Source organism: Musa acuminata, chromosome BXJ1-5 (genome assembly GCF_036884655.1).
Source record: "Musa acuminata AAA Group cultivar baxijiao chromosome BXJ1-5, Cavendish_Baxijiao_AAA, whole genome shotgun sequence".
NCBI lineage: Eukaryota > Viridiplantae > Streptophyta > Magnoliopsida > Zingiberales > Musaceae > Musa > Musa acuminata.
Window position 1 is genome coordinate 6,453,599 of NC_088331.1, and position 21,775 is coordinate 6,475,373.

Below are 21,775 nucleotides of genomic sequence, written 5' to 3' on the forward strand. Positions count from 1 at the left end.
TAAAATAAATATTAATATTTATACATGCGCAAACAACATTTATTTAGTAAGACACTAAAAAAATAATATATTTTTTTTTAAAAAATATATTTAAATTTTAAAAATAAAAAACATAAACATACTATTTATCATATTTATAACGAATAAAAATCATAAATCATATTACTACATGAAGATAATATATATTGTCAAATATTATTTATACTTCTTTATTATAATTCAATATCTATGAAATTCGAACAGTAAATCCAAACGCAAGGGAGGAGAGGGTTTTAGGATTAGCAAATCAGATATTTAGTTCGGTTTGTTACAATCTTTACAAGAAGAAAGTAACGAGAATATCATCAACTAAAAGATGCCACCGCCTAAAAGCAATATACAGATATCAGAACAATGAGTTCTCCCACTGCTTACAAATGTTACAGGAAAAGAAGTCATCTAATGTCGCCGAGCAACAATAGTTCTTTGGAAGGGGGGAAAGCTCCTACATAAGCTACATATAATCTACCATCGGTTAAAACGTCATTGTTGATTCCTGCAGGTGGGGCAGAACCATTTCCCTTTGAACCTTGTTTCTGGCGTCAGTCCAACGCATGAATAATGGAACCATTCACCTCCCTCACACTGTGGATCGAAAACAACCAAATGAAAAGTAGATGATACAAGCTGACGGTAAAGATGTTGGGCAAATTATTATAGACGACAGATAAATACCAGGAAGAGATCGGGCAAAATTAACAACAAAAAGCCATTACATCCCATCTACAGTTTAGTTTGATATTATATAAAATGAAGATTTTGATCTAACAAAATTCAAAAGCATTAAGTTCTGATGAGAAGTACTCTCAGTGTAAATGTTAAGAACGAAGATATGAAAACTAACAAATGGAATTCCAAATTGAAGCTGATGCTTTAGGAAAATAACACCTACGTTCCTGGATTTAATGATAAAACAGTCCCAAAAGAATTTTCAAATAGAAAATCATAGAGGAAAACAGAAAGAAGAAGAATGCTAGCAAAACAATTTTCTATTCACTTATTTATGTCAGTTACTGTCAGTTGATTGGAAGTTCTTGAACAGATAAAAGATGCAGCTAAAAACAAACTTGACTTGCAGAATGCCTCGTAGAAGAAAATGTTCAATTCAATGTGAAAATCCGCAAGCAATAATAAACCAGATAATAGTGCAGGAAACTTACATTTTCATTGTCACATGCAATCATATCTCCAAATGACACCTGAAAATATGGAGAACAAAAAGTATAGGTTTGGTTAAAAAAGTATTCTGTACGTATTTATGGTTAGTACATAATGTAAATTGTTTATATAGGTTGTACAAAACCTGATGGCAGACACAATATGTTGGCTCATTTGGATCAATAGGCTGATCAACATCAACAGATGCTGGAATATTTTTCTTATGACTGCTTGGAGGAGGCATAAATTCAATATCCATATCCTGCTCTCTGCCCCAATCCCTTTCTCTAAACTTCCTTGGTTGAGGTGTCGTATAACCTCCCTTGCGTTTTTCATCTTTGTAAACTATAGGAACTGGAGGAAGAATCGCAGGCTCATGAGGTGGAATTTTTCCTTCTGTTCAATATTGATAACAATATTAGTTAAATTGAACAGTTAATACAACAGCAAACTTATTTAGTCATCAAGCAAAAAGGATACCCAATCATTTCAAGAACATAACCTTTATATGAAGTTGCAGCAAAATTTGACGAATATAACTTTTAAGTTGCAAAAAAATGATTTCAAGTACTATTATTTTAATCTGTTTGAACTATCACCCACTTCTAAAGAACAACTAGGTTCAAATACATGGGCATGACATCAACAAGGATCCATATTCAGACTTTCATCAAGATGCAGAGGGGACCAAACCAGCCGGCTAAGGCTGCGTACATGGTTATAGAACTACCACTCAGCATCAGAATTAAATAAGACAACTATGAACCAAAGTCAATGATCGCCAACTAAAAAAATGAAGTACCTTGCTTTAAGTCTTCCATGAACTGGTTCAAGTCCTCATCAAGGCGTTTCAAATGGCTCTCTATCTGCATGTCATCCCACCTTAGTTGAGCAGGACCTACATCTAGTTTGATCCAAAAGGAAGTATGAAAGAACAGGAAAGAAACAACATGCCAATTTTGTTGGAATGTGGATCACAAGTCTTCACCGAAATTTCAAATTGAGTAACGCATTTAAGTGAACTCTGAGAACATTGACATGCATGTCATGAGCCAGACATCATAAAGGATGAAATCTTTCAAAGGAACATAAAGTAGCATGTTTTATTCTCCATTCCAATAATGTGTTCCACATTTAAGAAACACTTTTCCTGAACATTTGATACTCTCACCTAGAGGTCTACGAACTATCAATACTCTGCACGAGCTTGTATAGTGAAAGGTGTGAGGTAGACAACAGCCTAAAGTTTATAACTATAAGTAAATGATGGAACTCTCTTTTCCTCAGTAGCTTTAAAGAACAAGTGCTAATGAGAGCAACAGCTATAACAGTCATGCAATTTAGCTAAGTATTGCACTATTAAGAGGACTCATTAATAAAGACTGGCTCATATTTCCTTCTTGATGATAATCTTGATCTTGTAGATGTATATCTTATTACATCAACACCTAGAAGATAACAAGGATTTGTATATCAAGATGCTAAAAACTATCCTGGATTTATGCACCAATCAATCTTGCTAAAATTTTTGCTACAAAACTTCTGCACGATAAAAACCTTCCTTCCCCAAAATAGTGTGTGCAATAAGAAAAACAGGAGGATAGTTTTGTTAAAGACAGTCCCTCTTACTTAAAAGTCCACCATTTTGCAAAATATAGTATATTGCAAGAATAAGTGTGTAATCATGTTGACATCATCGATAATGAAAAAAATAAAACAGATATGTAGTAATCATGTAAAAAGAAAATGAATAGCACACTGGGACTTCAAGAACACTATGCGATCTGGGTCCAAAAGTTCTCAAATGATAAATAAGTCCAAAGGCAATTTGTCAATTCTATTTTGCTGATTCTGGTATTTAATGAAAATCAATATTTATAATGGAGCAATTAAAATTGATCCCAGTCCAATATGAAAGCTTGTCAAAACATTCATTATGCAATTTCCAAATCAGGATAAATCTAAGGTAGTCACTTCAACATAAACTGTAATTTATAAAGTTGGTGTCCCTGCTCAAGCTCTTCTTTTGAGTCATGGTAAGTCTTTCAGTTGACACTTTTAAAAGTTCTGGGAGATCATCTGTGAAATTTTCTAGATTAAATTATGCTGTATATGAAGACCCAAGTAAGAATTAGTAAGAGCTGATTAATTTTTCTTTCAGCAATAAGGAAAGTGAACCAGGAATGGGAACCGAAATCATTAATTCCCATTATTAATGTCTGGATTGTGGTAATATCATTCTCATTTCAATTCATGGTTGTCAAACTCACTTTCCTACCAAAGATCGGATGAGGATCCATAAACTCGGTTAGTAAAATCAGATTGTCAGATTGTAGAATCCTACGAACCAATTAAAAATAACTAAAGAAATCATCCACTGAAGTAATTTTCACATTGACTACCATAAGGGCACAAAAACAAACATGCATTATGGTACATGAACAAGAGGAAAAGAGAGATCTACATTTTACACTAGAGCCATTACAAGTTAGCTAGACAAACATGCATTACAGTAGCCATGATATGTCTAGGCAACCTTTTCTATGCTTCTGCTGATGCAGGCAGTACTTGAACTTACTCCCCATCAAATTGATATGTATTTTTAATGCTAAATCGTACAAGAGAAGTGCCACAGGAGAAAGATAAGTAGCTTTTCAGAAACAGAAGAAAAGAAGAAAATCATATTGTTCATCATTTTTAATGCTAAATCGTACAAGAGAAGTGCCACAGGAGAAAGATAAGTAGCTTTTCAGAAACAGAAGAAAAGAAGAAAATCATATTGTTCATCATTTTTTCTAAAAATACTTGAACCTCATACAGTCATGCTTCCTACTAAGTTGGAATATGTTTTGCCATTAGTACAAAAAAAGAACAGTAGAAGAGAAGGGAGTAGAGATGAAAGGAGAAGAGGGCAGGAGATGAGAGAATATTATGCAAGAGGAGAAGAGAAGGGAGAAGAAGGAAGGAAAAGAAAAGAGATGAGACAGGAAGAGGGGAGGAGAAGAAATGAGATGAGATGGGAGAAGACATGAGGAGAAGAAAGGAGAGGAGAAAGGAAGAGAGGGTAGGAGAAGGGAGACAAGAACAGTACTCTCATCGCAAGAAGTCTAGGGCTCTTGCTCTCCATCTCTCTGCAGCATCACACAACGCCTCCACTTCGAGGCGAGCTTTTTTTTCATATAAACCAAATCGAGTTGGCTCGATAAGGACGAGCCAAGTCGACTCACGAGTCAGGCCGATTCCACCATTTTTACCGTTTCAATGACCAACCCGACTCGCTAGGCCTAGTCTGGGTTATAAGATAGCACAATCCTATGGCCCCAATTACAATTTTAACAACCTTGTTCCAATTCCAAAACAGCTTGATCATAATATCCAAATAATTTGCACTTTAAAACCCTCCCTTCTTTCTAACTAAAAATAATGCATTTTCAAATTGTTATTAAATCATAAAAGTCATATAAATCTCAAAACATATAAACTATAGTATATAATAAAAGTAAATACAAATATAAGAAACATAATATACATTAAATGACATAATATAAACAACTATATATTTACAAAGTATAGTAGTAATTAACATAATACACAAAAAATGTGAACTTATAAAAATAAGTATCAATAACAAAGAATTTTTTACAACATAATATATATACAAAATAATATTGCAGTAAACATACAAAAATAAGATAATAATTTAAGTTAATAAATTAGATTAGTTATTCTAAATTTCTAACCAACTTTAATCTAGATTTTAGTTTCAAAGTCCAAAATAAATTAAACTTGTAAAAGGCGTTGGTCATTCCAATTACAAAAGTATATCAACCAAACATGTCAAAGGATTTGGTCATTCCTATTCCAATCCTATCAACAAAAGCCACCTGAGATACTTTGACACAACACAAAGGTTATTACCAGGTCATAGGCTTGCTGCGCTAGCAAAACCTTCTCTGTACATAGGCTCAAGGCATTTTCCTGGCTAGCCTCTATCTCCTTTTTCATCTTCTCAAATTCTGCTTCATCATCATCATGGCTTACCTTCTTTGGGTTGTGAGAAGGCATTCCTACACAATATCTGGTTTGCTCTCTGGTCTGGTTTATAATACCTGTGTAAAGTTGGGGGAAACAAGATTTACTAAAGACAAAAACATCAAGGTGAGCACAGCTTTGACAGAATGAATATGAAATTATGCACAAAATAGGTATTAGAAAGTAGTATTTAACAGCATTGCTCACTCAACAGTAGTGGATATTTCAAACCAGGTTTAGTGTTCATCTAAGATTATCTACTGATAATGTAAGTCCATTCTAACAAACAAGGAATGCTGTTAAATACTGAAGTGAAAATACCTACTGCAGATGAGAGATCACCTGATGTTACAGCATAAGAATTGGTCTGAAGCATACCTACTGAAGGTATTTAAATTAAGAACCAAAAGAATGAAACGAAAAAGAAGCATTGGATAACTTTAGAAGGAAAACATTTTTATACCCCACATAAAACTAATTTTTAACAACCTGTGTTTCTTTAATATACTCCATGGACATCATGATATCATCACTGTGCTTTAATATGCTTATGCATTGGAGACTCTTGGTGTACTTGTGATCTCTAAAGATTTTCAAAAGAATCCAAACAATTAACTCAGTAGGAAAACCGTTATTATGTAGTCTACACATTTTACTACCCTATAGAACGTGTTTGTATCTGCACGTGTGCAAACATATACATATATATCATTACAGAAAAACATGCTAATTTAAGTCAGCTTATTGCTGGAAGCCTGTACAAATAGTACTAACTAGGAAGAACTTTCATATAAAGTTGGTTGATGGTACTATAGCTACCATAATTCATGTTAATTTATGAACTAATACATTCTTCTCATCAATTTGCATTTTTCATGCTAATAAAGTCATCTCAGGATATCAATTCTCACTTATGAAAATGTTCACATCAAAAACAATATAAGGAGACCTTAGAAGTTCCATAAATCCCATCTAAATATTTGCATCAATATTGCTAAGCTGAAATTCTACCATGTAACCATGTTACTAGCAGCTGATATTTCAACCATGCTGCATCAACACTGGATTGCTCATTCACAAATTCCAATCGTTTTCACAAGTACATTCTTTCCTACCTGCACACTCCAATCATGAACGTTGGATTGCTCATTCATTCTCCAATCATTCTTTACTAGCAGCTGAAGAGACCTATTTTCTGTCGCTACTAACCACCAAAACAAGAAAAGATGTGGTGTACTCCAACACACATTATACAACAACAACAAAGCTACAAGTCCCAACTATTTGGAGTCAACTATATGAATCTTTTGCTGCCATTAAGATTTGTAAAGAGTTATATACTTAGTTAAATTCAGAGTATTTAAATCTTTATTTATAGTTTCTATTAAAGTATTTTCAGGTCTTCCTTGATCTCTCATCGTATCACTAACATTAATTATTTCACGTCTTCTGACTACCGCAATTGGAAATCTCCTCAGCACATGCCATATCATCTTAAACGATTTTCTTTCATCTTATCCTCTATTGAAGCGATACCTAGTTGTTCATGAATAAAAATATTTCTTTTCCTATCTTTCTTAGTAATTTCACATATTTATCTTAACATTCCCATCCCGACAACAAACTTTTTGTATATGTTTTTCTTAACCGTCCAACACTCAAATCAATAAAGCATTATTGGTCTCACAACTATCATATAAATTTTTTTTTTTTTAATCTCAAAGGTATCCTATAATCACACAAGACTCCTGACGCCCCTCATCATTTTAACCATCATATTTTTACTCTATGAATAATATTTTCATCGATCTCTTCATCTTATTGAATAATTGATCCAAGATACCTAAATATTTTACTTTGAGGGATTTCTTGTCCATCCAATTTAATTATATTCTCTTGTCTATTTCTAGAATCATTAAAATTACATTTTATATATTTAGTTTTAGTCTTACTTAATCTAAACCCTTTAGTTTATAAGGCTTGCCTCCATAGCTCAAGTTTATATTTAATTCCACTTAGACTCTCATCAACTAAAATAATATTATCAACAAATAACATACACTACGGAGGTCTATCATGTAACTGACTAGTAAGTTCATCCATTATCAATGTGAAAAGATAGGGACTTAATGTAGATTCTTAGTGTAATTCTATACTAATAGGAAATACATTAGGTATGCTCATTATAGTTCTAACATTGGTAGCTACATCATCATATATATCTTTAATAAGATCAATATAATTAGAGAATACACTTTTCTTTTCTAAAACCCACCATAATAAATCTTTAAAAACCCTATCATAGGCTTTCTCTAAGTTAATAAAAACCATATGCAAATCTTTTCTTTTCTCCCTATACTTTTCCATTAATTGTCTTAATAAATAAATAACTTCTATGATCGATCTTCTAGACATAAAACCAAATTGATTTTTAGAGATATTTATTTCAAGTTTTATCACACTTTCGATAACTTTTTTCCCAAAGTTTCATAGTATGACTCATGATTTTAATTCATCTATGATTTGAATAATTTTGCATGTCATCCTTATTTTTATAAATTAGCACTAAAAAACTCTTTCTCCGTTCATCAGCATCATTCCAAATCTCATGATCATGGTTCGCCTTACTAATTTGTACCAATGTGTTAATCGGCTATCGGTATGGTACATATCAAATCGTACTGATGTACTGACACACGATACGATGGGGATATCAAAAATCGATATGAACCACATGTATCGATCCCCTATCGGACCGATACATACCGCCCTACCAAGCGATAAACTATGGTATGACAAACCTTGCTTATGATTTTATTAAGTTAGTTAACTAAACTACTCCCTTATCCCCTAAAATTTTTCAAATCTCAATAGGGATGCCATTAGGACCCACACTCTTAGCTATTTTCATCTCCTTTAATGCGTATTTTACTTTATTAGTCCTAATTTTACGAATAAATCTATGATTATTAAATCCAAAGTATGTAGTTTCGAATAATACCGCCCGGTCTGGTCCATCAACTGACCGGTACACGGACCGCCCGTTACCGGACGATATATATATATATATATAATTTTTTTTAAGGCAGCGTCGCATTGTCAGAAAAGACGACATCGCCCAGAGAAGGAATATATATATATATATATATATATATATATATATAAAGGCAACGTCACGTCACCTTGACAACATCACCGTAAAAGGCGATGTTGCGTCGCCTTTTATAAAAATAATATATATATATATATAATCTTTTTATATATAAATATATATATATTTATATAAATAAAAACGATACGACATCACCGACGTCACCTGGAGAGAAGAGAGAGGCAACGTCGCCGAATTATATATATATATACCGAGCGAATGTCGAAACGCCGGTACGGTACGATATTTCAAACCTTGATTAAATCTACCACTATTATTTATCGTTAAATCTGAGCCTTGTATTGAATATTCATTAAATAATTTATAAAAATAATTTTGCATCTTTTTTTAATCTTATTATCATTAACAAGTATTCCTTGATCTTCGTCTTTAATGCATCTAATATTATCTAAATCCTTACATTTTCTTTCCCTGGCTTTAACAATTCAATATTTCTTTTTTCATCATCAATAGTACTTAATTTATTACAAAAATTATCATAAGTTTTATATCTTATCATACTAAACGCTTATTTAGCATTTTTTTTAAGATTCTTTACATATTTTAATTTTTTTCTTATTTTTATAATTTTTGTCAATATTTAAAACATGATCTTTTAGTAAAAATTATTTTTTGAACTTCCTCACATCACCACCAACTCTCTCTTAGGGTTAGACCTCTACCTTTAGTTTCAACAGAAATCTCTTTTGTTAAGCTCCTAATCTTATTAGTCATCGTAGTCCAAATAATATTAATATTATTCTCATCAAAGTTCCAAGTCGTCTCCCCTTCCATCTTATTCTTAAAAGTATTTACATTATTATCTTTAACCGAAAGATGATAACTCCAACACACACATTGTGCTACACATAATTTCCTCTTCCTTGAAAGAATTGCAAATCTTTCCATATCATTTGGGACCCAAGAAACCAATTCTTTGTCTCAAAGTTCAAATAATTGTGAACCTATGATCCCATAGCATTCATTTGGATCCTAAATCTTTTGTTGCTTATCAAATAAAACCAAGATTGGTGCATAAGTTCATAGGAAAAGAACTCTTCAAAATATCCACATTGAAATCCCTAAAATTGACACTTAAAAGTTCTCCTTTTTTTCATTTAGTTGTTCACCTTTGCTTTCCCCCAGTTTTACTTTCACAATCTTGAGGGGAATGATTAGAGATACTATTAACTACACCCACTTTTACATGTCATCAACTTGACAAAGCAATTTGTTGTTGGGCAATCAATTTGGTACTTTCCTCTCCTGAGCTACACACAAAATTTTCCTTAGAATTACCGCTGCCTATAAAATAAAACATATACAAATTCATTGTGCACTGCATAAGGGTAACCATTATTGTCACAGGTTAAGGAAAAATATGTTTATAGTAATTTTCGTTAGTGTGATGTTTTACCAATATAATCATAATGGATTAGTTTCTATAGCCGAATTCTAAACTTTTATTTTCTAGTTCATGTATCTACAAAATTCTTGTCGATCAAACATGTCATATGATTGAGTGAAGCCATCACGTCCACAACGGCACAATTGGGGAATATAATTTTCTAATTAATAAATGAAGAATTCATTTCCACCTTTAGCTCATCATGACAGCACGGACAGATGAGATATGACTAACCTTCATTTTATGAACATTCAATTTTAAGATTGATTAATCCCAACGAACCACTTCATCTACGCACGATGAACATCGGAAATCCGGGAGGACTAATCACATACCATGAGCTCTTTCGTCGAGTTCTCTCATGGTGGAGAGTAGCCTCTGAAGCTCCACCGCCAGCGTGCTGGAATCTTGATTCAAGAAAACAAACAGAAAAGGGAAAACCCAAGAAGGAATGATTTCAGGAAGACAAGCAAAGTGATGCATCGACAAGATCACCTAAGAGAGAGTCAGATCCCTTACACTCCAAATAATCGTCGACGAAGACCCCGGTTCTCGCGATCGCCATCGATTTCTCCGGCTAGGGTTTCCTTCCCCGTGTCGTGAACGAGGATTTGGCAGCCGATGAACGATTAATGATGATAGTGAGATCTCCGCCCTACGATGATGCCCCTCTGGCTCGGATCCAAGTCTCTCGGGCCTTGCACGTGCCACCCGCATGCTGGACTGCGGCTTGGAGGGAGGACAAAAGAAATAAGAATACGAGCTAAAGTGTATTTTTAATCATTTGAGTTTCTTAAATTCTTTGCGATCTGATTCACTTATTCATATATATTTCAACTTTGTTGTGGGACCCACATGCTGAAACTTAGAAAAGAAGAACTTTGAGGGGCCTATATGTAAAAAGGCAAGCCCTAGATATGATCCCGTCGATGGAATGCCTCCATTCGTCTCGCCTTGCCTCGTTCGCTTCTCCTCTCCTTCTCTCTTATTTATCCCCGATCCGTTCCTCTCCCTATAAAAGGCCCAATATTTTTTGGATTTTTCACCTATATATCTACGTTCCCACTACTTCCCGCCGAAGTACCTCGCATCTCCGACCTCCAATCGCCAGGGACAGCCTCGAATTTGCAGAGGTATATCGGTTCATTTGACGAAGAGTTAGGTCAGATAGTAAGATCTCTTGTTTTTGCTCGTTCTTGCTCCGGTTGGTTCATGTCGTCTACTTCCGGTCGCCTGAAAAGACTCGATGAATAAATTGTTGATGCTGATCTTGCTGTCTTCGTCTTCCTCTGATCAGATTGCTGCTGTTCGACTTGGAAGAATTTGGGGATTCCTGTGTTTCAGTACATAAAAACCTTTAAGATCGCTGGTTTACAAGGCAAGTCAGGTTATTTGAGGAGATTTGATTACAAAGATGGCTATTTTGAAGGGATTGAGTTGGGTTGAAGAGGAAAATTTTTGTTTTGTTTGATTCTTCAGGAGGAGGATTTGGAAAGTGGAGCATGGCAGATCAGGGCATGGATGAGAGCCAACCCGTCGATCTCTCTAAGCATCCTTCTGGCATTGTTCCCACGCTTCAGTAAGTTTCTCTTCATCGTATTGCATCTTAATGAAGTAGTTCTTATGGAACTTGCATGCTAGATACTGTGTGAGCCTAATGAACTCCGACGCCTCCTTGAGTCCGTTTGGAGGAGAACCATTTAATTTCACTCTTCTTCCTCTTAATTAAGAATATACTATTCACAATTTGGTAACACTGGAGCTGTACTTTGTTTTTTTCACGGTCTGTTGAAACAATCTGTAATTCAGGTGCTGATGATTGTGTATAGTACTGTGCACCATGGTTTATGTATATTAAACCTTTGAGCTTTGTGCTTGAGTGATGTTTGGAAAGCTAAAACGACACATTGTTACCTTTATTCTTGTCTTGTGGCCTTGTTTGCAAGACTTTCATAGCGTCTTTGAACATTTTTTTAAACTGTGAGGTTCCATGCCATCAATTGATTAGAACTGTCCGCTCCAGAACTTAGGCTGGCGGCTCTCAGATGGAACAGCTGCTTCAAGCATGTGGAGATAAGAAAGGACTGTGTGTTGCATGGAAGTTGTTTATTATAGTATCAAAACACTTCCTTTTTTTATTGATGAGGTGACTTCATAAGAAGTTCAAAGGATTATTGCATTTTACTTTGAGATTATCTTTCTCTAATCGTTAATTTTATTCTCGTTTCGGTTATAAGTTATAATGTATTTATGCTTTCTTATTTCACCATCAATATGTGTGATCTTTTACAGACCATGATACAGAATTATAAAAATTATGATGCTTCTGTCATGTGACTTTTCTGATGAATCAATACCGGCAGCTTGCATGTTTTTGTGGGGAAAATATTGTAGCAAATGGCTTTGATTTTTTTCTTAAATAACTAAATGAAATGAATCAAGCCTCATATGAGGTTTGGCTTAATGAACCAGAAGGCCCAGCTTGCAAGAATATGTCTGAGCTTCAATCAGCACTCGATATTGTTATCTGGTTTGGCTTTTGTTCAGCCCTAGCTTTGTGACACCCACATGAGAAGGGGCAAATTGTTTTACCTGTTGATTAGTTTGGACGTTTCTATCTGTGTTAGTATTAAACATTGGCACTTTAGATTTTTAAATATGTGAAAAGAAGCAGAAAGAAAAGCTTTCTTAGGATTCCCACCTTGATCAAGTTTTTAAATTGTTGATAAAACTTAGCACTAAGGTATTCTGAATGTCAGATTGAGCTTCTATTGAAGTCAACAGGTAGAATCTATGTCAGGTAGAGATTGCTGAATATGTGAACCGACCATAATATATGTCTGTTGCTCACCGAAACCTTTCTGGCAGTTCCACTGTTTTAACACCGCTATTGGATGTTCCAGGAATATTGTTTCAACTGTTAATTTGGACTGCAAGTTGGATCTTAAAGCAATTGCTTTGCAAGCTCGTAATGCTGAGTATAACCCGAAGGTATGAGATATTATTAGATGTTGAGATCCTGTATGATGCAAGGGCTTTTATTGACCCTCTTGCCGAATGTGTGTTCTGCACTGATATGGCTGCTCATCCATCTTTATTCTTTTTATTTATGATCTAAAGGTATGATCATTAGTTGAAAATCTGTGTTTTGTTCTCTAAGAACTTAATTAAGGCCTGTCAGGATAAGGACCTACTTGAAGTGTAAGCAAGATACACAAAAGTCCATATGTAATATACTGAGATGACCATGGTGCTTCAATCATGTTTTGCATAGAACCTGGTATACATACAATTATATTACTTATCTGTGATGGTCACAGATAAGATCTCCTTTATGTCTATGGTTTGAGATAACATTGTTCCCTAGATGAAAGACCATTCTTTACCCTTCGTTATACCTTCTCTTGTCTAAGGTAGTTTTAAATTTTCTCACTTTTGCTCAAACATAGGAAGTTAATACCTACTTTAGCTGTTGATGTGAGGTTGGAAGCTAGTTGTGGAGAGTCTTCCAGATGTACTCATGGAGCTTTCTCAATCTCAAGCTCTAGAGCTGATCCCTATTACTGGGGAAAGGCTAAAATGCATAGATGAGTATATTAGATATTATGTTATGGCCTTATGCTCCACTAAGCCAACGTTGCATTTTAAGTATAGTAGATTAACGTGTTTTGGCTGATCTGTTATTCCTGTTCTTTGGTGCAGCGTTTTGCTGCAGTTATTATGCGAATACGAGAGCCAAAAACTACTGCATTGATATTTGCATCAGGAAAAATGGTAATTCTTTTTCCTTCTTATGGTTTGTTGGAAGGTTTCATATGTATATACAATATGCAACAGCTAATCCTTTTAGGCAGTTAATACTGTGATAAATTTAATCCACTGTGACTCTCTCTTGTGCCTTTTATGTTCCAGACATCAAGTCCATAATTCAAAAACTAAAAGGAGGATGAAGAGCTTGTCGGAGTTAAGCAGGACTAAGAGAGTCTATTTAATTTTTTGACTGATGAAACTTAGCCTTTCTATCTTTGTATCTACTTTGAAAATGGCAGGTTAAGGCATCTGATGTGATAGAATTTGGTTGAGAATGAATGAGAGGTTAATGAATCTGGAGTAATTTGATTTTAAGAGTAGTAGAGAATGTGAGCTATATTGTTTCTCATACTTCTTGCACTTTTCAGCTTCCCTAATGACTATTTTGCATTCTCAAATTGTTTGATGAGTTGATGGCCCCTTTTCTTGTGAATTATGGATTTCAAATTAGATATTGTATAACTTTGTTTTGAGACAGTATTTTAGTGGCTTGTGAGTGTGTTTTACAGAGTCTTTCTAAGGAGTACAGCAGCATGCTTTCTGTTGTATTGGATTTGTAAATAAATAAACAATTGTTTGTCATTACTGACTTGTAAGTTACCTGCATTATCCAATGTCTTATCTGACATTATGTAAATTTGTGTTACCTGCAATATTCAATGTCTAAACTCCATAACACTTGCATAGGTTATGGTTTTTTTGCTTACTTTCTAGATCCATATGTCAGGTATGTACTGGAGCAAAGAGTGAGCATCAATCCAAACTTGCAGCAAGGAAGGTCTGATGACTTAATACTGAATGTATTTAGTCATAAATGCTTTTGATCTTAATTCTCTATTGGTAACAGAGGAATAAGATTGATTGTTGTATGAGCATATGTAGTGATGGCTGCAACTAGGAGTCCTTATCTTTAACTTGATATTGTTGATTTTTCAGTATGCTCGAATAATTCAGAAGCTTGGATTTCCAGCCAAATTTAAGGTAATTGCTCTCGAATTGCTGGCCTCTTTTGCTACACTTTTTGTTGCATATATATTTTGTTTTAATTAGTCTGACACTCTAATGTGCTGACTTAGGATTTCAAGATCCAGAATATTGTCGGTTCATGCGATGTCAAATTTCCGATAAGACTGGAGGGCCTTGCATACTCTCATGGTGCCTTTTGCAGTGTATGTTAATGATTTCCATATGTGAGCTTTATTGTTGTTTGTAGTGATTTGCAGCTGTGCACTATTATGTTATCTCTGTGTTTCATTTGTCTTCTTTTTCCTCGATATTTGATATTCTCACATCATTTGTGACACTAGTAAACATTAGGAAACTCAGTTAATATTAAGCACAACTGGCTCTTGTTGATGCAGCTGTGCTGCTAATATGTAGAGCCAATTGTCATTGTTATGTTTGCTTAAATCACTCTTCCTATCTTTTCAATTACGGTGATCTATCTGGACCGACAAAACATATAACCTGCAGAATTCCTACACCACAGTTCCCTCCTCTTGTTACTTGTGTTATAACCGTGGAACTTTTTCTGTTGCAATATCTTGAACATTGTTAGTTGCTGGTTGCCTCTAACAGTATGAGCCAGAGCTCTTCCCTGGTCTGATCTACCGGATGAAGCAGCCGAAGATTGTGCTCCTCATATTTGTCTCGGGAAAAATCGTTATAACAGGAGCTAAGGTAATGCTTTGAATGGCACTTTGTAAAAACTTCCTCCAGCTAATATATTATACTGGAACTCATTCTCAGGTGAGAGACGAGACGTACACTGCCTTCGAAAATATATATCCAGTCCTAACAGAGTTTAGGAAAGCCCAGCAGTGGTATGTCAAATATGTCTACAAGTTGTTCCTCTATCGCCATCTAATCGGCTTATATTTCTTGATACAAATATGTGTGTTTGTTGAACAGATGCCGACACATTGGAGCTACTTGTATGGAGTTGTATCTGTACATAATGAAGAAGCTTTTGGGACGACGATGACCTGACTGTCTGTTAGTCTCCTGTGCTGTGCTAATGTTCTGGAGTTGAACCAGCATTTGAAATTTTGCTTGTGTTGTACACCTTGTGGAAGAGTCATAAGAGCAAACAGGTTGTTTAACCAACATTCCAATGTATCAATGAAAACCTACCGTCGACATCTATGGGTTTTCTTCCCCTTGTTCGAAGATTGTTGTTGTTGTTTGAAAATGTGATATTGCAGGTTCAATCTACTAATAAAACTCTTGCTTGACATATCTGTGAGCGACATAGAAAAGTGTGTTCTTGCAACATTTGGTTGGCTCATTATCTTTATCTAATCAAACTTTTGGATCATAAGCAGGCATGAAACTATTCTGCACTATTGTTGCTGCAAAATACTTATATCTGTGAGAAACATGTACAGTATTTTTTATTTTTTTTCCTGAAAAAGGTGCCTTGGAGCAATTATAAGAAAGAATCATCTTTTCATCTTTGTTAATAAAGTAATCTTTATTTTTGTGAATACTTTAAGATTTTTCTTAAACCTTTTCCAAAAGAAGTCATGATTGCATAGTTATCGCAAATGCTATCAAAGGCACATAATTTTCTCTCTTTTTTTTCTCCTATTAACAAGTATATTTCTCCATTTTGTAACATAGATTATAATTTTGTGGAGTGTGGGAAATTATTTATTTTCTCATTTATATTTCTCCTTTAAAAAAAATATTATAGTAAAAATCTTCTTGTAACCTCAAAGGAGACCATCATCGGCAGGTGGGGCCCACCTGAAAGAGGGTTCGTCATTTGTCCTTTCGTTGGGCCCACCTGTGCGTATGAATTATTGATTCCACTTGTCACCGTGGAAGGATAGACGTGGAGAGTGGCAAATCCTTGTAAATAAACCCAAGTACGTGAGCGTTTCTTAGTCTTCGTTTCGCGCCGCTTCTAGAAACGTTTCTCTGCGGCCCACTGATCCGTCCCTCCGTTTCTCGTTAACGGCCTGAACCTTCCCGCATACGACTTTTATGCACGTGCTGGTTTCGTGCTTTTTTCGGATGCGTGGCTCACTCCTCCGAGGATTTAAATCCAACTCAGAGTCCCATTTCAGATCCGAAGGTGACGTCGCCTCGTTAGCCTCATCCCTTGTCGATCTTTCCTGATTCTTCCCCAAAACCCTCTTCTGGTCCATTCTGTCCCGTCGTCGATCGAAAAATTTGGGTTTATTTTTCGAAATCTCAGGCATGGGAATGGGAATCTGGTAGCAAGTGGGATCGGACACTTCCTGTCTTACTCAGCTGTCCTTCTTACTTTCTGTCAGTGGGTGAGTTGTTTTCGTTGTCTCTTTGGTTTTCGTATCGATTTGTTGTTAGTCATCTGATTTCCTTGACGCTCGATCTGCCGTTTTAGGGTGCGTTTCGTTGGGATTTGTTAGAGACGCGGGGTAAAAGGTGCACTCGTGTGTTGCTTCTGTAGTTTAAGCTCTTCGATCGACGTGGTGTGGCCTCAAGAAGCTTGATCTCGCAAGGTGCAGCTTCGGATCCCTAGATTCTGATGTTGTCGAACTCAGAGTTAGTGCTTTCATAATGGATTGGATCCACTGGCATGTGCTCATTGCCTATTTTCTTTATTTGTTAGGTTCTGCCGTGATTGATCACAAAGTGACCAACTTTGCTTCCCAAGGTTTCTTCCTCCTCAGATGGAGACATTGGTTGTGGTTTCTCAGCATCGGAATCAATGCTTCGGCAGAAGCAGGTCGCAGTTGTCCGATCGATTCGGCTCTGCTCCCTCGAGAGCCTTCAGAGGGATTAACTGCCGGTCCTTTGAATCCGGCACTGATATTCTATGCTCACCTCCTTCAAGAGTTTCTTCATTCAACAGCCATCCCGCACCCAAATCTCCTTGCTTCTACCTGGAGCCACCTAAACGAAGTAGGAGGAGCAAGCCCATTCCTATAAACCCTCCACCTTCTCCTAAAGGAGCTACTTTTAATGGTGATTGCTCCTACTCTGAGCTATGGGCAGGGCCTGCCTACTCGAACTCACCACCCCCGAGTTCTTTGCCAATTCCTAGATTTTCCCTTCGCCAGAAACGGAGCGTCTCCTTTGAGCTGCCCATTCCTAAACCAGAGGTTTCTCTCCGATCTATATCGAAGTCAGCCCCATGTTCTCCCACCAGGGAGTCAACCTCTTCTGCCAAAGATACTCTTCCCTACACCGCCACTGCCACCGCCACTGAGAATTTGAGACGGATTCTCCACTTGGATATTGCTGATGACTGATGGGACTGGAGGCATGTGGGTTCTGTACATAGTTGTATTTTCGTTGGTTTTAGGCTTTAGCTCTGTATAGCCAGTACTGAATCACTAGTTGGAATCATGAGAACTTATAGGAACGCCTCATTCTTTGCCCTTGATGGGTGAGGGGTTAGCTTGTTCGAAGAAATGGAAGTGTATGTGAAGGAAAGAATTTGCAAAGGCTTGGAAGGAGTAAGATGATGGAGACTTCAGTAGTACGTACCTCGTGAAGCTAATAATGTACCAAGTATGCCAAACAGTTTGTTGGTTCTTGATGGATTAGTCTTCAGATTTGGAGTTAGCTGACACCCCCTTTCCATTTCTCCCTTAAGAGTCAACTAGTTCTAGGTACTTATTGTTTGTATTCAAATTATAAGTTCCATGTTCAGAATGGTATCCCTGTAGGTTCCTAGTAGATTCTGTAGATTTAGTAAAACGTTGCATGATCATGACCTCATACAGTAGAGTCCTAGAGCATGTCTTCAGGTTATCTGCATCTTTCATCATACAATCTTCATTAACAGAGCATGTTTTGCTTTTTGTTCACCATCTCGAATCAAGCTTTCTTATTTTTCCTCTTTGATGTTGTTCTTCAACTAATATCAGAGTTAGTGCTTCACTAGTTCATCGAAGTTCCTCTTCCCGCTTCCTGGTTTTTTGAAAGAGCAAGTTGGGGGAAGGACTTCGGATGATGATTTACACTCTGCTGTTAGCTTATCTCTGAGCATGTAGGTCGTAGTTGTTTGTCAAATTTTTAGTGTCACCAGAATGTCCGTCTGTGTTCAGCTCAATCAGCTTCTCTCTTTATCATGTGTCGATATAACATCAGTTAGTTCCCTCAAAGCTTAATCCTGAGTTTGTCAAACAAGTTCTAGTTGGGTTGGTTAAACATGTCATCAACGGGTGCTGCCGATGGTGTGCAGGAGGCAGATGAACTTGCCAGTCTCATCAAGGTAGAACTAGAGTCCTTGGTAGTAGTAGTAGTTCCTATTTTTTGCACTCTCCCTTATTCGAGTGGTGCAGCATCCACTAACTTGATAAATTCTGCTATTATGAAACAGGAGCGTGTTGGTGATGACATCATAAGCTGAAATATGGCCACACCTATTGTCGGTTCAAAGATCAGAAATTGTGCTCTTTGTTTCTGGGGTGCATTCCTCGTGTAGTTTCTTTGTAAAGTAGTTTATCATGGATTTTGTTTTCTTTGTAATAGGCAGTCAAGGAGTAGTTATAAGACTTGAATGTCTGATTAAGTACATAGGTCTTACTTGAGTAGCTTGTTCTGTGTAATCTTGCAATTTCAGTTTACATACTGTTGTCTACTGCATCAGCATTTCCTGTTAAAATTTGTGTTCTTGCTAACCATTTCTCCTTAAATTTCTACCAAGGATAGTATCAGAACAGTAGTACCGTCCCTTATCACTAGTTATTTTCAAAGTCTATCTGTGCAGATAATGTGGATGAAAGGATGTTGTGTTCATTGATATGGACAAAAAAGGAAGAAAAAACTTACCAAACACAAAGGGATGTTTTTGATAGTTGAGCTTTCTCAGTACTATATATCCATTGGTAAGATGATTGTGGGAAGTACCATGTGCTAGTGTTCTTGTGCTTGTACAATGGCAACTAAATGGAAATGCATAGTAAGGTTAATGGGATGGATGTGAGCCAAATATTCATTCAGCATTAGTTTTATATCAAACAATTGAGAAGGTTGATGTCTGATTTATGATGCAAAAGGCTTCAATTTTATGAGCCTAAGCTTTATACATTTTCCAAACTATGTATTTTTTGTCACTTACGTACCACCTCATATGACTAGTAGAAACTACTCTTCATAGCATTTCTCAAAATTACACTATGGTTTGACAGGCACACCATAAAATTGGGAACTTTGTTTACTAGTTTATAGTTGTAGCAAAAGCATTCATGCAATGGATCAATTCTAAATATGTTGCCACAAGTATGTCAAAGAGAGACTCCTGCTGGATGTAAACCCAAGCATGAACTTTCACATGAACACCAAAGCATTTTGCCTTTCTTCATCAGTCTCTTGTTGTAATTATAAAGCATAAACTGTAAACAAATACATGGAGGTACTACTAATCTTTCAGTGTTGTATATTAAAATTATAGATCTCTAACATAGAGACAGAGCAGGGGAATTAGTTTACATGTTTGATACATTGCGGTAGCATATAATAAGAAGATTCGCAATACCGTAGAGCAAAATAAACAAAAGAAGATTTTGCACAGGAATAAAAAAAAAATAAAACATTGCATGAGGTCTTGATGCCGTAGAGAGATCATCGAGTTCAGGCCGCCGTCATCATCCGCGAGAACTCCTCAAAGTTCACCTGGCCATCGCCATCGGTATCGGCTTCCTTGATCATTTGGAGAACCTCTTCATCTGTCATTTTCTCCCCAAGATTCATCATCACATTCCTCAGCTGCATGCCACCAAATTAAAGGTCCATTTCACAACCGAGTTAGACTCGTTTGTGTTCTTCGTAGTGGATTAAGGTAGAAATAATACAAGGAGAGAGGACCATAACGTGAAACCTTCATGCTGTTCAAAAACCAAGCACAACAAGTCTTTGTCAATGTCCAACACTTACCTCGCCGGCTGATATGAATCCATTTTGGTCTTTGTCAAACACTTTGAAGGCTTCGCTTAGTTCCTCCTCGGTATCCGTCTCCTGCACCACCAAAATCAAATGTTGTTCCTGAATTGATAAAGGTCATAAAATTAGGTTACGTATACTTGTAAGATTGGATGCTTGCTTGTATTATACCTTCATTTTTCTGGCCATTAAATTCAGGAACTCCGCGAATTCTATGGTGCCATTGCCATTGATGTCAACCTCCTTGATCATGCATTTCAGCTCGTCTTCACTCGGGTCCTGACCCAGCGATCGGATGACAGTGGCAAGTTCTTGCAGTGTGATGCAGCCTATCATTACCAGCATGTTAGCGAGAAGAGGTAATTTTACTTCCTAAGAAATTTACTTCTCAGTTGAAAACTCATCATTTTATGTTGACATAGAACCATAAAACTATACGACTATAAGAACCAAAAGAGAAGTCGCAATGAAGCTAATTGAAGCAATCCATGATAACATGAACTTTCCTAAGAAAGAGGACAAAAGATCAAACAGGAATAGCCGAGAGGCAAGGAAACACAACCAAACAAATATATATATAAGAACCATCTGGAAATGTGGAGAGGAGGAGGAGAAGAAGAAGAACAAACCATCTCCATCTTTATCAAAGAGGCAGAAGGCCTCTTGGAACTCAGATATCTGCTCGGCTGGCAAGCAATCCATGATAGCTTCACCACTGGCTTTAAGGCGATCAGGAGAGTGTAGAAGCAGGCAAGAAGTGGGGTGGGGAAGCAAGGAAGAAAGACCCTCTGTGTAGTGTGATGAAGGTAGAAGGCAAACCCAGAGAAGAGAGCCTCTCTTGTAAGCCTGGGATGAAGAGGTGGTAGCTGATGAGATTTGACTGTTGAAAATGATCGGTCAAATAGTACTGTTTTTGGGGGTGCAATATTAGTAATATAAGATTTCTTTAACATTACACATATATTCGTAAATAATAATTGAGATATGGTTAATACCCTTTTGGCAAATTTTGTGGTTAACCAATATTGATATTGTTATCAATATTTAACTCTCGTTACAAAAATAAACATTTAAATTAGTAACACGTAATGCAATTTTGACTGGTAATTAAGTGGAGGAGCGACGTCTCGTTTTGACGGGCACGTGGCGTGAGTCGAGCGAACACGGACGGGACCCGTCTACTTCTGACCCGACTGCCTTTCCGTGTTGGGATTGGTGAGAGCGGGTGGGACCCAGGAAGACCGAAAGCAAAGATCGTGGGGCCGAAGAAAAGTAGTCGGCGACGCGGCTTCGGGATT

At 36.4% G+C, this 21,775-nt stretch overlaps 4 protein-coding genes across 5 annotated transcripts; 2 read left to right on the forward strand and 2 right to left on the reverse strand.

Moving 5' to 3' along the window:
* Nucleotides 1-247: 247 nt before the first annotated feature.
* On the reverse strand, nucleotides 248-10,506 carry LOC135673381 (PHD finger protein ING2-like). Its single transcript, XM_065182302.1, has 7 exons — nucleotides 10,308-10,506; nucleotides 10,124-10,195; nucleotides 5,116-5,306; nucleotides 2,000-2,063; nucleotides 1,343-1,593; nucleotides 1,200-1,238; nucleotides 248-624 (listed from the first exon to the last, which is right to left on the reverse strand). The coding sequence occupies exons 1-7, from the start codon at nucleotides 10,351-10,353 to the stop codon at nucleotides 523-525; spliced, it is 765 nt and encodes a 254-aa protein (XP_065038374.1). The 5' UTR covers nucleotides 10,354-10,506; the 3' UTR covers nucleotides 248-522.
* Nucleotides 10,507-10,722: 216 nt separating this feature from the next.
* Nucleotides 10,723-15,834, forward strand: LOC103984304 (TATA-box-binding protein). 2 transcript variants are annotated; one of them, XM_065182303.1, is made up of 11 exons: nucleotides 10,723-10,921; nucleotides 11,086-11,175; nucleotides 11,268-11,367; nucleotides 12,692-12,779; nucleotides 13,491-13,562; nucleotides 14,326-14,376; nucleotides 14,535-14,579; nucleotides 14,675-14,767; nucleotides 15,177-15,278; nucleotides 15,348-15,421; nucleotides 15,510-15,834. In XM_065182303.1, coding segments are annotated over exons 3-11 (603 nt in total). In that variant the 5' UTR covers nucleotides 10,723-10,921; nucleotides 11,086-11,175; nucleotides 11,268-11,290; the 3' UTR covers nucleotides 15,511-15,834. The 2 variants fall into 2 exon arrangements, with proteins under 2 accessions (XP_065038375.1, XP_009400063.1); XM_009401788.3 differs by having other exon boundaries at nucleotides 10,724-10,921; nucleotides 11,086-11,166.
* An 840-nt stretch (nucleotides 15,835-16,674) lies between these two features.
* LOC103984305 (uncharacterized) lies at nucleotides 16,675-19,216 on the forward strand. Its single transcript, XM_009401789.3, has 4 exons — nucleotides 16,675-16,882; nucleotides 16,969-17,086; nucleotides 17,197-18,807; nucleotides 18,916-19,216. The coding sequence occupies exon 3, from the start codon at nucleotides 17,258-17,260 to the stop codon at nucleotides 17,837-17,839; it is 582 nt and encodes a 193-aa protein (XP_009400064.1). The 5' UTR covers nucleotides 16,675-16,882; nucleotides 16,969-17,086; nucleotides 17,197-17,257; the 3' UTR covers nucleotides 17,840-18,807; nucleotides 18,916-19,216.
* A 717-nt stretch (nucleotides 19,217-19,933) lies between these two features.
* LOC103984306 (uncharacterized) lies at nucleotides 19,934-21,325 on the reverse strand. Its single transcript, XM_009401790.3, has 4 exons — nucleotides 21,107-21,325; nucleotides 20,649-20,806; nucleotides 20,472-20,552; nucleotides 19,934-20,303 (listed from the first exon to the last, which is right to left on the reverse strand). The coding sequence occupies exons 1-4, from the start codon at nucleotides 21,177-21,179 to the stop codon at nucleotides 20,169-20,171; spliced, it is 447 nt and encodes a 148-aa protein (XP_009400065.2). The 5' UTR covers nucleotides 21,180-21,325; the 3' UTR covers nucleotides 19,934-20,168.
* Between the last annotated feature and the right edge of the window lie 450 nt (nucleotides 21,326-21,775).